At 47.4% G+C, this 13,986-nt stretch overlaps 7 protein-coding genes across 7 annotated transcripts; 3 read left to right on the top strand and 4 right to left on the bottom strand.

The window, feature by feature from the left end:
* Positions 1-479: 479 nt before the first annotated feature.
* E1B28_002559 (uncharacterized protein) lies at positions 480-1,335 on the top strand. The gene is made up of 3 exons (XM_043159485.1): positions 480-788; positions 845-956; positions 1,018-1,335. The coding sequence occupies exons 1-3, from the start codon at positions 561-563 to the stop codon at positions 1,230-1,232; spliced, it is 555 nt and encodes a 184-aa protein (XP_043003086.1). The 5' UTR covers positions 480-560; the 3' UTR covers positions 1,233-1,335.
* E1B28_002558 (uncharacterized protein) lies at positions 1,336-2,079 on the bottom strand. Its single transcript, XM_043159484.1, has 4 exons — positions 1,947-2,079; positions 1,775-1,889; positions 1,533-1,715; positions 1,336-1,474 (listed from the first exon to the last, which is right to left on the bottom strand). Exons 1-4 carry the CDS (start codon positions 2,002-2,004, stop codon positions 1,390-1,392), a joined length of 441 nt encoding a protein of 146 aa, XP_043003085.1. The 5' UTR covers positions 2,005-2,079; the 3' UTR covers positions 1,336-1,389.
* Positions 2,080-2,228: 149 nt separating this feature from the next.
* E1B28_002557 (uncharacterized protein) lies at positions 2,229-4,885 on the bottom strand. Its single transcript, XM_043159483.1, has 16 exons — positions 4,538-4,885; positions 4,387-4,490; positions 4,277-4,335; positions 4,169-4,223; positions 3,979-4,107; positions 3,817-3,918; positions 3,736-3,757; positions 3,601-3,675; positions 3,458-3,539; positions 3,172-3,402; positions 2,879-3,112; positions 2,804-2,824; positions 2,737-2,744; positions 2,557-2,686; positions 2,468-2,489; positions 2,229-2,395 (listed from the first exon to the last, which is right to left on the bottom strand). Exons 1-16 carry the CDS (start codon positions 4,752-4,754, stop codon positions 2,345-2,347), a joined length of 1,542 nt encoding a protein of 513 aa, XP_043003084.1. The 5' UTR covers positions 4,755-4,885; the 3' UTR covers positions 2,229-2,344.
* A 728-nt stretch (positions 4,886-5,613) lies between these two features.
* Positions 5,614-8,224, bottom strand: E1B28_002556 (uncharacterized protein). The gene is made up of 5 exons (XM_043159482.1): positions 7,899-8,224; positions 7,535-7,852; positions 6,640-7,445; positions 6,373-6,588; positions 5,614-6,316 (listed from the first exon to the last, which is right to left on the bottom strand). Exons 3-5 carry the CDS (start codon positions 6,974-6,976, stop codon positions 5,862-5,864), a joined length of 1,008 nt encoding a protein of 335 aa, XP_043003083.1. The 5' UTR covers positions 6,977-7,445; positions 7,535-7,852; positions 7,899-8,224; the 3' UTR covers positions 5,614-5,861.
* E1B28_002555 (uncharacterized protein) lies at positions 8,224-10,010 on the top strand (the record flags this gene model as incomplete). Its single annotated transcript, XM_043159481.1, has 11 exons — positions 8,224-8,395; positions 8,495-8,577; positions 8,674-8,765; positions 8,821-8,969; positions 9,039-9,082; positions 9,136-9,208; positions 9,278-9,437; positions 9,499-9,585; positions 9,643-9,660; positions 9,713-9,753; positions 9,830-10,010. 11 exons carry the CDS (start codon positions 8,224-8,226, stop codon positions 9,922-9,924), a joined length of 1,014 nt encoding a protein of 337 aa, XP_043003082.1. The 3' UTR covers positions 9,925-10,010.
* On the bottom strand, positions 10,001-10,587 carry E1B28_002554 (uncharacterized protein). Its single transcript, XM_043159480.1, has 4 exons — positions 10,466-10,587; positions 10,344-10,409; positions 10,233-10,286; positions 10,001-10,170 (listed from the first exon to the last, which is right to left on the bottom strand). Exons 1-4 carry the CDS (start codon positions 10,514-10,516, stop codon positions 10,120-10,122), a joined length of 222 nt encoding a protein of 73 aa, XP_043003081.1. The 5' UTR covers positions 10,517-10,587; the 3' UTR covers positions 10,001-10,119.
* A 151-nt stretch (positions 10,588-10,738) lies between these two features.
* E1B28_002553 (uncharacterized protein) lies at positions 10,739-12,165 on the top strand (the record flags this gene model as incomplete). The annotated part of the gene is made up of 4 exons (XM_043159479.1): positions 10,739-10,835; positions 10,905-10,965; positions 11,527-11,619; positions 11,670-12,165. The coding sequence occupies 4 exons, from the start codon at positions 10,739-10,741 to the stop codon at positions 12,163-12,165; spliced, it is 747 nt and encodes a 248-aa protein (XP_043003080.1).
* Positions 12,166-13,986: the final 1,821 nt, after the last annotated feature.

Below are 13,986 nucleotides of genomic sequence, written 5' to 3'. Positions count from 1 at the left end.
CGATACATGAGCACACTTCAACGCTCCATTTCCAATAGGACACGCCCATGACGGTATATCGGTTCTCCCCAACGCATCTTTGAGAAGTCCAACATGGTCACGGTCAGTTGCGAGCCTAAAAAGTGGTTATGTGATTCAGCTGGCGACACGAAACCTAATCGGAACACCCATACCCGACCTGCACGTATCTGGACGTCCATCAGTGTCCTGAGTACACTCCGGATTGCAGAACGAGAACATATGTCGACCCAAAATCTGTGAAGGAGTTGGGTTGAGTCAAAACCAGAGGACAGAATTATCAGTTGTTGATGGCAATTACTGGGCTGGTTTCTGGTTTCCATTTGAAGGGAGGTTTTGAAGCAGAGGCGGCGACGATGAGCCCATACAAAATTGACGGACCGAGGGTGTGGCAGTTCGTGATGTTAGCCACTCGCACCCTCGCCGTTATTCAAATTGCCGTCGGTTCCGCCCTTTCGTGACCGCGTTGAACTTCCAACTTAGTATGACTCTTCAGTCTTGCTTCAGTCTCTCCTCTATCGACTACTACCACTCAGTCGACGATGCCTGCATTGCGAAGCTCGAAACTTTTCGTTACCAAGATAACGATAGATTCATTGCAACCTGAGGTCATCCTCCATGGCCAAACTGTCAAACGTCCTGCTTCACCTCTGAACTCCTTGAGCTCAGTCGACAAAGCTGTTCACAAGGATGTACCTCCAGATAATACAGAAATGTATTATCCTAAGACCGGGATTGAGCGGAAAGCATTCCAAACGAAGGACGGCAAAGTGAGCTTCACTCCCACATGTACCCCGGCAAAGGACTCAATCCCGATCATGAATAGGCCGTTCCACCCCACCATTGGGATGTATACGACTTCACAAGAACCATCCCTTATGGTAAAGTTACTACTTACAAGGAAGTTTCCCGAGCAGTTGGCGGTTCTCCGCGCTCAGGTGGGATTCTTTTTCCATGGTTACTGGATGTCGAACTCGGCTCACTCAGTCTAAACCCAAGTCGGAAACGCATTAAGAAGTAACCCGTTTGCTCCCTACATCCCATGCCATCGTGTTATTGCGTCCAACTTGTTCGCTAGTGGATACTGTGGCGAATGGGGAGCGAACAGCAAAACTGGCACGCAATACTTTCGGAAGTTGGATTTCTTACAAAAGGAGGGTCTTTCCTTTAGTGACAAGGGCATTTTGCAAGATCCTGACAAGGCTCTGTGGTAACCAAGCTTCAGCGATGTCGAGCATTCTTCAATATCTCACTCCTCTTAGCTCAAAAACACGTCTTCATTGTAACACAGCCCTACTAAATCGATATCCCAGTATAAAACAAAGTCCGCTCTTACGAAGGTGCTCAATCTGAGAAGCCTTTCAAAACTTTCTACTTGCAAGTGGCCACAACCTTTTGGCCGGCTGCAGTTGCATCTGCAAGTGATTGTAAGGTTGTCTCCACGTTGGGGTCCGTCCTAAAAGCTCAATCAGCTGCTGATACCTAAATGAACTCCTCAAACGCGTGACACTCACGATTGAAGGGCAGTAAGAGCATCAGTAGCGGACTGAATACCATTCGCAACTTGGTCCCTTGAGCCGGCAGGTGAAGCTTGGCCAGTAATGATAGACAGAGCAATCGTCTTGATACCGTCACCGGCAGCCTTCAAACCTGTTTGGGCAGTTGTAACCGCACCAGCCGCAGCGGGGTCAGTAGAACTGAGGAGATATATAAGAATAATCGAACATTCCAGACAGCATTATCAGTGATCACTCACGTGTCCACATTTTTGAGGTTCTTGCCACTCTTGTTAAGAGCAGCGACGATCTGTCCTCGTGCAACGTTACATGCGAGGTTTCCAATTTGACGGGATTCTAACGAGACCGCGGGGGCTAAAGGAGCTGAGGATCAGCGAGGGTTTCAATTCACGTTTGAAGAGGGTAACGTACCAGCCAAAGAGGCAGAAACAGCAAGGAGAACAGAGACGAGAGGGACAGCAAAACGCATTGCGAATGTGTGAACGAAGATGTTATAAAAAAGGTTTCAAAGTCAAAAACAAGTGGCAAGTGACTAGACACCAGGTCAAGCTAAGGAAACCTCCTTTCTCGAGCAGGCCTTTATATACTTTCTGCAGGAGATAAACGGGGTTACGGACATACAATGATCAGCATCATTCTACCCAAGTCAGCATCAGTATCCCTGGAAACGAGCCAACAAGCTGAGAATCGTAACGCCCAATCAGGAAGGCCAGTCAAAATTCCAAATTGTATTACTGTAAGTAACCAAGAGACAGTTGCAATCTGTAAGTACCATAACCTGGTCTCTCCTCGGGTTTTGCTGTCTGAACTCAAACAGAATCGCGGAATCCCATGAGATATTGCATGCTCTGGAACGCGGCCTAACGAGGAAAAGGATAAAAATGTTGAACTCACGTCAACTTGTCTATCAAAGCACAAAATATTTCACTTACAAGAGGGGAATACTGCGGTATCCTAGTAGGTTCGTGTGGAAAAGAAAGATCAATCAGTATCCATAGAGGCCAGAGAAAGTCATACTGACATATGTCCACTCAATGCGACTTCGATATACGTGAGGTTTCGCTCGGTATGCGCGTTTCCAAGAGCTCCCATACCGTCTACGATAAAACTGTCTCGTTTGATTGCGGTCTGGAAACCCTGAAGACCACCCCCTACCAACACAGTTAGTGGATAGTTCGGTCTTGAAACCATCTTTCCTCACATGTCATACTTCAAACAGCAATCAGTTAGATGTGATTCACAGCGAATGGATGGAGAAGTGAACTCACTTCTGGATTACAAGGCGAGCCCTGACATGATTTATCAGCCAGAATCAACACTCGCGAATAGAAAAGGAAGTCTACCCCTCCGCTATCAAGATGAAATCGGCCAACCCGTGGGCAATGACCGTGCGTTTGCTCTTTTCAATAACATTCGGAAGAACAACCCAGGAAGAGGGATCACTTGCATCGCCTTTAGGGAAGACGTCGATATCCGAACATTCACTCCAAGTGACATTTAAAGGTGCGTGTATCGCCTTCTTGACGTCCTCGCGGTCGAAATAAACAGGTGGGAGTTGAATCTGTTCGAAGGAGCCGCTGTAATGTCATTCGTAACATCGTGAGCGAAAGTCGTCCAAGCATCAGTGATCACTCACGGGAAACCAAGAACATCCCATAGCACGGGGAAGGTATCGAAGATTCGGTAAATATTAAACGCCGGGTTGACTGCCAATGCCGCATCAAAAATAGTGTCCCAGACATCACACCTTCGACTCGAGTTTGGGACGGGTAATGGGCCGATAGGCGGGGCAACAAGATGCTCGTTGAGATAGTCCGTATATCCACATGACGCCGCAGTGGCATTAAGCTGAGCCATAAAAGATTGGCTACAAGCACCCACATCAGTATTGCGCTTTTGTGACAATCATAGAAGCTTCTGACTTGAACGCAAAAACGTTTTCATATTTCTGGACAAAGTTCACGGCAGGAACCTGTTCTTGCAAGGCATCGAGACCGAGTACGGCTATTTTTACGAGGAGTACTGAGTTTGGCAACCGAAATGGAGAGGGTGACATTAAACATACGGTCTGCAATCCAGATGCCCTGCAAGTCCCATCCAGGTAACTCGGTAGGGTGCTCGTAAATATAGTTCGCGATATCTGATTTACAAGACAAGATGAACATTCCCATTTTCTCCGACAGAAAGGTCGAAACCTTACATGGAACATAAGCCCCAGCATACTAGGAAATAAATGTGTCAATCCAGAGCAAGAACCAACGAGGAAGAACTGTGAACACACGCTTTCACCCGAAAGATACAACTTCTTCCCCTTGAGCTCGGAGAAAATATCGAGAAACTGGTTGAAAAATCCGACCAGCTGTTCGGCGAGATCATCTTCGTTCTGAATTTGGAAGTGGAGATTACAAAATTGAGCTTCATGAAGAAATTTGATGGGACGTACTCTGATATTTGGTTTCCCTTGCGAGAAGCCCGTACCGACAGGTTGTTCCACCCACAAAACACTCGATAAATTCGTCCAGCTGTGCTCATTGACAATCGGTTTCGCCGTACCGACACCCCATTGGAATGGCTAGACAAAAACAAAAAACTAAGAAAGAGGGACCGATGACGGTGGAAATTTGACACCTCACCCCGTTCTCCTGCAGAAACCCTTCGAGAGAAGAGCAGCCCGGGCCACCGTTTGTCCTAATTAACGGCATGATCAACACTGCAACACTTAGTCGAATATGAGCACCTACCAGAAAATAACATCGTCCAGTGTGCCTTGGGGACCGGGCGGGAAGAACCAAAAGAATAACTAAGACCCCATGTCAAGCAAAGCTTTCGTGTCGCATCAATATTGCCTGACCTTGCGAGTTTCATTCGGATCGGAAGAAATGGGAAGCAAGCCAGACCAACTTGGACCAATGTCGAAATCCACCTCAGGAATGCTCGTTCCGTCAACGAAGAATTCTAAGAGAGGTCAGAAGACGTTCTGGACTTGAAAAACTCGAACGTACGCGAAGCTTTGGGGTTCTTGAATGTAATGTTCTTGACTTGAGCCCGTGAGTCCAAAGTAGTCGCCAACGTGTTGGACACAGGTCCCGTGCGTAACCGTTCGGCTGCGGCTTTCTGGCGAGCATGAAGCTCGCTTCTCGACATCTTCACAGCATTAACCGATGAGGAGAGCAGGGCGGCTGCTACAAGGAGTCCTGAAGCCAACAATTTGAGTACCATTCCCGATGCTGCGAAGTGGGGACTTGATTGATCCCGCGGGGAACGTTGGGGTTTTTAAGTTCCACCTGCTGTCCAAGTAGAACTGAATAGAAGCTATATCATGATGCGCATGGCATATGGTACTCTTTAACAGATGGTAACCGCCCACGCAACATGCACAAACCCATGGCCATAAACCCCAGTCCCTCTCCAAATAAAACGCCCATGTTAACCGGCGCACAATGTTCATTCCATTGAGGCAAATTTTCTCCCAAGCTATTCTACAAATAAAACGCCCGTGGAAACACCTGCAGCCTTCTGATAAGCGAACAATAATGGCGAGACAGGATATCCTCCCGAGTGTGCATGTCGTGTGGTGGTCGTAGTGTTATTGTCGTAACATCTTTCCAAGTCAATCCTTCAGCTTGGTCTAGAACATTCACTCTGTTGGTGAGAAGAACTGAATATGAAAACTCCGCGATTTCGAAGATCAAACGCACAACATGAACGTGCCTGGTCATAGTAGCATGACGATGTTAACCATTCAAAGTTCCCTACTTCCCACTCGTTTTGGAGGTTCAAGTCGGTATGTGAACTATGCGGCTTGGATCATCCCGAGAGAACTCTCTGATCCGAGAAAGTAGCGAGACAAAAATCTGCTGTACGGTAGAGTCGGTATGCAGTCGAAATACGAGTCTAGAGGAGAGAGGAGATGCACATTTTTCACACCAGACTCGGAGTAGAAAAAGTTGAAAAAGTTGAAAAACGACCAAACCTTTGCTGTTCCATTTTCTTTCCTTTCTGACCCAGAAAGAAGTCCTACAAGTACCTTTGAAAACCTTCATAGGGTGAGAGGAGGTTCTCAAAGGGTGAGAGGGAAGGGACAGATAAGTATCGGTGCTCCGTTGCCATTCCGAACCCGTTTATTTATAAAAAGACTTTCATGATACTATCATGGACTACAACTTTAACTTGTCCATGTCCATTATTATCCATCATTGGAAAGTCAAACGAAGAGTAGATAGCGACTCGAGATGGGTGTTCTCCGTCGCATATGACCTTAGACGGTCACGGTGTCGAAAGAGTGAGTCGCACTGCGATCGGAGGATACTAGTCTGAGCGTTCTCCCTAATGGTAGGCGGGAGGTGCCTCAGCACGCAGTGCGAGCAACGCATTCTCTTGCGCCAGGGCTTGTATACGACGTTGTAAGTCAGCCACCTCGTCCTCGTCATTATTGCCTCCATCAGATACCCGTCGACCATCTACGTAGGTTCCGTCGATGGTTAAACGAACCTGAGGAGGAGGGCGTTTTTCGTGGCGTGTCCTGGGAGGAATAGCGTCTGCCGTAGCACTGGAACTGTCCAGGCTCCTTCGGGGCGATGGACTGTTTGAAGAATCTGATCTCGAGATGGTAGGCCCGCTTTCAAAACCTTGACTTGTGGTTCCAGAGGTAGACGTTGTGCGAGAAGTTATAGACCTCGCAATCTGAGCTTCAGTGCGTTTCCAAGAAGAGGGACCGGTCGTGTCCATTTCAGATCCCTTTCGGTAGGCGATCAAAGCCGCCTTGTCAAGAAGTGAGGTGGCTAGAGAAAGTGACATCGCAATAAGCTCGGACGTATTTGGTGACGATGAGACCTACAGGAGCAATCTGGATTGGAGACAATCTTCTGGACATGAGATAATGGTTCAGTCGGACTCCTCGAGATGTTCTGGGTACCCGCAGATGGGGCCTGATTATGCGAGTCGTCTTGATTGTGGTTCACTTGACGGATCCCAGGCATATTGACACCGACGAACGGCGTTTCCAGCTGTTGATCTAGGTCTTTGCTACTAGGCCCAGCGGAAGTAGTTTGATCTGCGTCGTGTCATTGTATGATGTGAGCCGCAGATGACAATTACCACTTACACATCGGTTCGTCAATATCGACGAGTGTTCGAGATCTACTTCGATGGTTTCTCCGTCTCCAGCACCAGAAGAATAAGCACACTAACGCTGACCCGCATATGCCCCCGATGACTCCCCCTGCGATAGCACCGGAGCTCGACCTATTTCCTAATGTTTGATTATGGCTTCCTGACGAATTGGGAAAGATGGAGGTCATAGTCCCCGTTGTACTGTGATGCGTTGAACTACGGGACAATGTGTTTTTACCGTCGTCGTCGTCGTCATCGTCATCACCAGACTGGCGGCGCTCAAGGGGTGGTATGGGGTATGATCTTTGGCTTGACAAGTTCGCGGGCATTGCAGACGGATGTTGAAAAGAAAGAAAATCGAGCAGTCGGCTTTACCGTGTTAAAAACAATTCGGAAGCACAGCTTGACCTTTGGCATCACCATGCGTGTTTCCGCCGTAAGTAACCAACTCGTCCACAAATCGAAATCAACAACAGTCCATGCCCTTCCACGCCCTTGGTCTTCGAGACAGAACAAAAGCTTCGAACTATACTCGTTCCCTGGTCCTCGAGGGTTCGTTTACGATTCACAAGGAGCTATTTGGTAGACATAGGTAGCTCAGACGCTACCCGACCGGGAGTGATAAAGTGGACTTTGTGCGGACTTGTCAGCGGTGAAAATGTTATATCCGCGTTCTACTGCCCTTTGTAGTTCAGCTTGGCCGCAGTATATAGGTCAAGCTTGAGTGTAATTAGTCACCTCAGTCCTCCAGATCCCAAAACACTCTGTGAATGCTTTGGTCGAAACAGAAGTACCGTCCTGTATGGAGAGTAAGTTGCCGAGCCAATGAAGAATGGATGAACCGACGATGAGTCGACGTGCGAAGCGGGTAGGGAGTAGTGACTGACTTCGAGGTACATAGTAGGTCATAGAAACAGACTCTCCTCGTCGGGACCCCGAGGAAGTGTTGCGACATCTTCCATTTCAGGTGTGGATGCCCATGTGTGCAAAGTAGCGCTGTCTGGGAAGTCGAACACAGGGAAACCTTTGAAGTCTTGGTGACGACCGGCGCTCAGGAGACTCCAACGATTGTATTGACTATGAGTAAAAGTAGCATTCCAAAATAAGACGGCGAGATTGAACAACATAAGCTGCAAGTTGGGTTTGAACTGGAAAGGAGCAGTTGATAATTTAGGCCCCTTTCTCCTTTGCATGATATTCTGTCCCTAATCAAAGGTTAAAATTTACCAGGAGTGCAATGTGCGCGCTGACGTTTGACGAACGAAAACTCACGGACTTCAAACTTGAACGTTGAATGTTAACGTTACAGTCGCTTGGGCGATGCGGTTACGTAGTGGTGTTCGCAGATATGATATCGCCTGTTTCCAAAAACGACCTTCTCGCCACACCATGCTTTTATGATTGATTCAATCATCCGACGTCCATATGTTTCGACATGAAAAAAGGGTGTGAGATTGACTGCGAGATCTTCGCCCATATTAATCAAAAACTTCAGGAGGCACCTTGCCGATGTCGGATATCTTGACGCTTAACGAGAAACGATTCAAAAGCGGAATTTTGGAAGAATGAGAACGTTATGACTCACCGATATGTCACGCCGGTTGCAATAGTAAGTACTGCTTCCGGTTACTACGTATCCTGCCGGACCGGTGACCTCGTTCACCTCCCCGTACCACTGCCGACGTTCTTCAGCTCTCAAATAGCTAGATCTGTGGAGATTGCATTAATCTCGGGACTTTACTGTCTCTGTGAGTCAAATATCTCGTTTATGATTGTTTCCCGCTCCCCGTTGTCATTATCCTTGATTTATGTAGATTCCGTTGACGTTGGGATTCCCCAAGTTATAGACAATTGCAACCTTCAAGTCGGAACCGGAAGGCAGCGACACATAGATATGTCCAACCATACTTTCAAAGCAGTCATATTTGATGTGAGTTCATGGCTTACGCTCCAACTCCACATGTCTGGAACCCAAAGTTTTCGACGACATGCTTGTAACTTTTTGACGGCTCGCATTGACTTACAGATTGGTGGTGTGGTGCTCCGTAGCCCTTTCATCGCGATAGCAGAATACGAACGACTTCATGGAATACCTGAGAATTACCTCAACTGTTCGATGTGAGATGTTCCGCCTGCCACGAACTCCGCTCGTATAATTCTTTTATTTGTGTAGCGTGGCGAGAGGTCCACGGGGTGCTTGGCAGAAATTTGAACGGGGTGAAATTGACCTTTTCCCATTCTATGAAGCTTTTGGTCGCGATCTCTCAGATACAGCAAATGGAAACCTCTGGTACAAGGCGTATTGCGAACGAAAGGGAATCAGTAGGTCTCATTCGCAGGTGCTTAGGCTTATTCGAGGTTCGCAGCTTATTATCCTCTTCGGAAACCCAGAATGCCCGCGGTTACCCGAACATCTGAATGTCAATGGCCGTGATGTGAGCTCTCCGTCGCCTTTTGCTTCCCAGATGAGAACCTGAGATACCGCAAGCTTTTTGGCGCAATGATGCGCGTCTCAAGAGCTTACGATCCGCATATGGTAGAGGCAATTCATCGTATACGAGGTTTGTTTCAATTACTTTCTGCGCCTGCAACATTCATAACCAAATTCGCCGAAATCAAAAATTTTACAGCCGCCAAAAAGTACAGGGTCATTGCTCTAACCAATAACTACGCACGATCTACTGTTCCGCCCTCTGAACAGGCGTTTTTAGGGTGGGAGGACGGCGCGACACCTCAAGATCTCCGCGAACTATTCGATGACTTTTGTGATAGTAGCACGTTGGGCACTCGGTAAGTTCCTGAAGTAAACCCACCACCATGTATCACAAAGCTGAATCTGCATAAACTGAAGGAAACCTGAACGAAAGTTCTACATGATCGCCTGCGAGCGTAACAACATTCAACCGCATGAAGCAATCTTCTTGGATGATATCGGAATGTAAGCTTTGTACTTCAAGGGTGGCCGGCTGCTCTGAAGGTGCCAAACGACCTGAAGATACCCATGGCTATCAATGTGACTATCGTTAGGCGATTCCCACTGAACTGCCTTTTACTTTCTGTTTCAGGAACTTGAAAGCCGCGAAGGAGCTAGGTATGGATACCATTCGTAAGTCCCTTAAATGTATACATATTTCCTTCCCATCTTCCCTCGAACGCCTGACAAACGCTCATTCCTTCCTCAGACGTGCCTATCGGAGGTACACTTCGAGCAGTCCAACAGCTTGGAATAAAGCTGGGGATGGACCTGACCGGGAAGGAATATGGAGCCAAACTTTGACTTGCGATAGGATCGAATGGAAGAATGAGAAGGGGCCTGAGTATGTTACGGGAGACTGTTCCGTGGATGAAGGGGTGCTTCCTGTATCATTCATCAATAGATGGTATTTGTTCTAATCCAGAAATGATTCATTTAGAGTACAAGGAGCTGCAGGAAGTTAATTTTATGTCACTCCACGAGTACGAATTTCTCCAATTAGAAAGGTTTATCGCAATCCGGCGTCTTGTCTTCGAAGTAGTGCTTGAGCTGATTCCGAGCGGAGTTGAGATTGAGCGCATATGAGAGGAGTGAGAGAAACAAAAACTGACAAGGGGAACTTTTACGAGGACTTCACGTTTCACGAGAGGGGTTACAGATAGAAACTGAATCCACGAAAGATGAATGAGTCAAGGGGAGGATGAAAGGAAAGTTTAACGCACCAACAGTGCGGCCGTACCCATACCCACACCCCAAAGACTCAAAGTTGGAACCCATCGTTTCGCCAACTATTCCAGCGTGTTCAACTTGGTGTGAATGGAAGATGAAAAGTGACTGGACGTACGGTGACGTTGGCCTGAAGAGGAGTTTGACGGTGAAAAATTAGTCTAGACATTTGATGGTGAAGAAAAGAGAGCGAAAAGTCGTCTATGGTCTTTAACGCCAGGCAGTAAAGGCAGTAAAGGGTGAACGAGCGGAACGTGTCCCGAATGTCCCGAACGATAATGCAGACGGAAGTCACGTGGAACCCAATTTTCAACCCTAATATCGGGTCAGATGCGGAAGATTGACTGTCAATTCGCAAACCGGCATTTAGTCTCGAGCCTCATCGACATCCATGGCCAACCCTCGACAGCGCAGGAAATCTCGTTCTTCTTCTCATCGGCCAGTATCCCATTCAAAAAATGCAAAAAGAACTTTGAAGAAAATGCCTAGTACGTCGTAGTATAGTCTATCCTCGTAGCTATGAGCTTTAAAAGAGATATTGACTTGTTGATGGATAGCAATACGTGCACCAAAAGTGCTCCAGGATGCGTGGGACAAAAATAAGACCGTTAGACAGAAGTGAGTAGTTATTTGTTCTTAGTTTTTGTCTCTTCTTGGGTTTACTATATCGAGGATTGTTTCGAGATTCGATGCTGGATATGCTATGCTCAGATCATCGTCGTTCTTCGTTTGCTTGCACTCCTTTTATCCCTGAACAGGACTCGAGCCAAGTTATTAAATCGAAGGAAGGCCCAGTGTCTACGCCCTTCCTTTATTACCTGGTTCTTCAGTTATATCCCTCGATTCCCGGGTTGCAGGACTATTCGAAAAGATTATATCTCGCATCTTCTGGATTTGAAACGCTACCGTTTTGCCGTCAGATCAAGCTAGAATGCAGGGCGGAACACTTCAGATTCGGAGTATGATGTTCTTGGGTGTCAAAATTTTCAGTGGGAATCGCCCTTGTGCCTGTACCACTGCCTAGTGTCCCGCATCTCTCTCGACGAACGATTTGATCCTGCTTAACACAGCGGGGTTCCTTCATCTGCTCTCTTCTGTTGTTAATACGTTTCCCCTTAACTCTTTCCATTCTTTTCTGCGGCTCTGAGCGATATGACCGTATGTTGACTCTAAATCTAGTTACGCCGCCTTAGGGCTCATTCATGACCTCAACCCCTCCGCTGCTGGTGGTGCCGAGGTTGTCGATGTCGACATCAACCAGAACGATCAAACGTAGGTTCCTTTTTTCTCATGGTACTTATCGGCATTGAACCCCACCTTAGTACTCACCCTATTACCGATTCCGCGGTTTCATCAACCTCAGAGAATGGCTCTCAAGGCACCAGTGCCTTAGGCGCAGGAAAGCCTGCCTTGCCCCCTCAAGGCAGTACCATACCGAAAGGATACGGTAGAATCGTGCGTGATGAAGTTGGAAATGTCGTCCGGATAGATTATTCCGACGAGGAACACAACGATAAGCTTGTCGACAAGCGGTATCAAGATGTAGACACGAATATGGAGCAACTGGAGCCCGAGCTGGACACAAGCATAAAGGAGAAATGGATCGAGGGAATGGGTAGGCAGACGGGCCGCGCCCAAGTGATTGTCAAAAAACATTTTGTAGAAGGTGAGTCATGCGATCGTTTGTGGGATCTTTCCCTTTCTCCTGTTGCCATCCGCTCGGCTCTATTATCCCTTCTCCGTTGTTTTTCAATTGAGTTTACATGTCATCGCGTCTATCTCTATACGCGATTATCCCCGCGCAACTCTACTAAGTAGGGAGACTGGCACACGTCCGCCGATCCTTCAACTCGTTTCTTTCTCCTACCATTTCTAGTGATCTTTTCGGCACCTTGTCAGTCTGTTTTGACCCGGTATACCGCTTCAATCCTATCTTTGATTTATTCTTTGCAAGCGTTTTCTGACAAGGCGTGTCGATCCTGCTTGGCTCGATCCATATCAAGATCTCTTCGTATTCTGTGTTTCTTTCTTTTTTTCCTTTTTTTTTTTTTTTTGCTTCGATCACTGTGCAATTTCTAGCCACCCCCAGACCAATTGGATTACTCTTCGGCCTCAAGTGCCGGCAGAGGTCGCGATTTTGAAGCCCTGCAGCCTTCGACGACTTCCGACCCCCACGGTGGAAGAACGAGTTTGCCACTGATATGCTGAATCTTGTCGAAGAATCAACTTTCCGCGTTCCCCAGGCCATCAAATTAAACCATCAAAGATACGGGCTGATACGGATGCGCCACTTGGAAATCCCAGGCTTTCTTTGTTCTTTTTTCAATCGTTCCGTCTATTTCATTTTTTTCACATCCATTTTCTTGAATCAACTCCGAGCATCACTGGAGCATTTCTTCCATACCAGTTGTCTATTCCTAGTGGGCTCTCATTCGAGTCGGCACCGGCTCACGGGACACATGCAAGATCTGGATTTTCATTTATCATCGTCATTGCATTCATTGGCACCGGAGGTTTTGTCAAGCGCACATTGAGTGACGCTTATATGTGGTCACCGGTCCTGATGGAATCAAACCAGACGCCGGACGGGTTGTGATATATATCGCTCGTCACGAGTTTCCCGGATCCACGTTTTCTATCTAGTTATTTTTGGTTTAGAGTTTCTGTGCTTAGGGTGATTTCCGTTATCACCTACTCATTTTATCACCCGGTGTCTTTGTTTTCCGTCGGACGGGCACGCGGTTCCAGAGTTCAAAGGACACTCAGTGACTGTTCCACCTTCAGGACTGATCCGTTTCGAAGGCGCCTTTCTTCAGGCCCTTACTTCCGGGGGTTATCGAACTCTTTTCCCCATGTCCACGTTTGCGAGCTGTGTGGTCCATCCCGTTGCGAGGATATCTTGTTCTTTCCCTTTTGATCCCTTCTCATGGGCTCTAGGCTATGATTGCTCGGTCTTTTGTCCCCTAGGTGTGGCGTGGTTCGTTCTCTTGACTCTTTTTTCGCATGGTTTCGTTGTCATACTTCCGGTCACCCCTTACCTTCCTTCTTGACTGTAGTCAGACAACTACAGCATTTAGCGACCGGCAGTACGACCACCTGTCGGCCCTGTAGGTCTGGTCTGCCCGTTGGCGAGATCCGGTTCGACTGAAGCCTTGATTTTCGTCATGTCAGACGGGTTGTTCGCCCCCCGTCTATTACCATCTTACTTTCGCTCATACTTCTGTCGTGTCGTTCTTTTTTTTTTTTGATTTGGAATCAGCTCTTCTTGTCGGTCAAACTTGGCTCTTTCTTTCTTACGAGACGATCTCAGATGCCTTTTTGTATCGGACCACCGTCCTGGGTGCAGCAGACGTCTCTGGAGTCACTCTTTCATTTGATCATTCTCCTTTACCCTGTTGCTATTGCTACAGCTATCTCCTTCGATTCTTATTGAATTCCACCATGGAATGTAACCACGACCTGGGGAGTTCGATGGAGCCCATTTCATACCTATACCGATAGTTACCTCCCATCATGATCACTGATCCTTCGCAACTGGGTTGGGTTGGATACTTGCTTTCTCCAGACTCTTTCCGGATGAGAACTCGGTCACGGCACAGGATTTAACTTTTTTTTTTCATTGCATTCTTCTTCTCCTCG

This window comes from Marasmius oreades, chromosome 10, assembly GCF_018924745.1.
Source record: "Marasmius oreades isolate 03SP1 chromosome 10, whole genome shotgun sequence".
In the NCBI taxonomy this organism is placed as follows: Eukaryota; Fungi; Basidiomycota; class Agaricomycetes; order Agaricales; family Marasmiaceae; genus Marasmius; species Marasmius oreades.
The sequence above is the reverse complement of the archived record's forward strand: the minus strand, read 5'-3'. Positions and strand labels throughout refer to the sequence as shown.

Excerpts from the sequence above, each read along its gene's own strand:
- E1B28_002556 (XM_043159482.1), bottom strand. The coding sequence starts at position 6,976 with ATGCCCGCGAACTTGTCAAGCCAAAGATCATACCCCATACCACCCCTT. Across the intron at positions 6,589-6,639 it reads CGATATTGACGAACCGATGT|ATCAAACTACTTCCGCTGGG; the intron begins GTAAGTGGTAAT and ends GACACGACGCAG. Across the intron at positions 6,317-6,372 it reads CTCCAATCCAGATTGCTCCT|CCACCTCACTTCTTGACAAG; the intron begins GTAGGTCTCATC and ends CACTTTCTCTAG.
- E1B28_002557 (XM_043159483.1), bottom strand. The coding sequence starts at position 4,754 with ATGGTACTCAAATTGTTGGCTTCAGGACTCCTTGTAGCAGCCGCCCTG. Across the intron at positions 4,491-4,537 it reads CAAGAACCCCAAAGCTTCGC|AATTCTTCGTTGACGGAACG; the intron begins GTACGTTCGAGT and ends GACCTCTCTTAG. Across the intron at positions 3,113-3,171 it reads TGGGATGTTCTTGGTTTCCC|CGGCTCCTTCGAACAGATTC; the intron begins GTGAGTGATCAC and ends ATGACATTACAG.
- E1B28_002554 (XM_043159480.1), bottom strand. The coding sequence starts at position 10,516 with ATGTCTAGACTAATTTTTCACCGTCAAACTCCTCTTCAGGCCAACGTC. Across the intron at positions 10,287-10,343 it reads TGGGTACGGCCGCACTGTTG|TTTCTATCTGTAACCCCTCT; the intron begins GTGCGTTAAACT and ends TCGTGGATTCAG. Across the intron at positions 10,171-10,232 it reads TCCTCGTAAAAGTTCCCCTT|CTCAAGCACTACTTCGAAGA; the intron begins GTCAGTTTTTGT and ends GCTCGGAATCAG.
- E1B28_002559 (XM_043159485.1), top strand. The coding sequence starts at position 561 with ATGCCTGCATTGCGAAGCTCGAAACTTTTCGTTACCAAGATAACGATA. Across the intron at positions 789-844 it reads TCCAAACGAAGGACGGCAAA|GCCGTTCCACCCCACCATTG; the intron begins GTGAGCTTCACT and ends GATCATGAATAG. Across the intron at positions 957-1,017 it reads TGGCGGTTCTCCGCGCTCAG|TCGGAAACGCATTAAGAAGT; the intron begins GTGGGATTCTTT and ends TCTAAACCCAAG.
- E1B28_002558 (XM_043159484.1), bottom strand. The coding sequence starts at position 2,004 with ATGCGTTTTGCTGTCCCTCTCGTCTCTGTTCTCCTTGCTGTTTCTGCC. Across the intron at positions 1,716-1,774 it reads AACCTCAAAAATGTGGACAC|TTCTACTGACCCCGCTGCGG; the intron begins GTGAGTGATCAC and ends ATATCTCCTCAG. Across the intron at positions 1,475-1,532 it reads GCTCTTACTGCCCTTCAATC|GACGGACCCCAACGTGGAGA; the intron begins GTGAGTGTCACG and ends TTGAGCTTTTAG.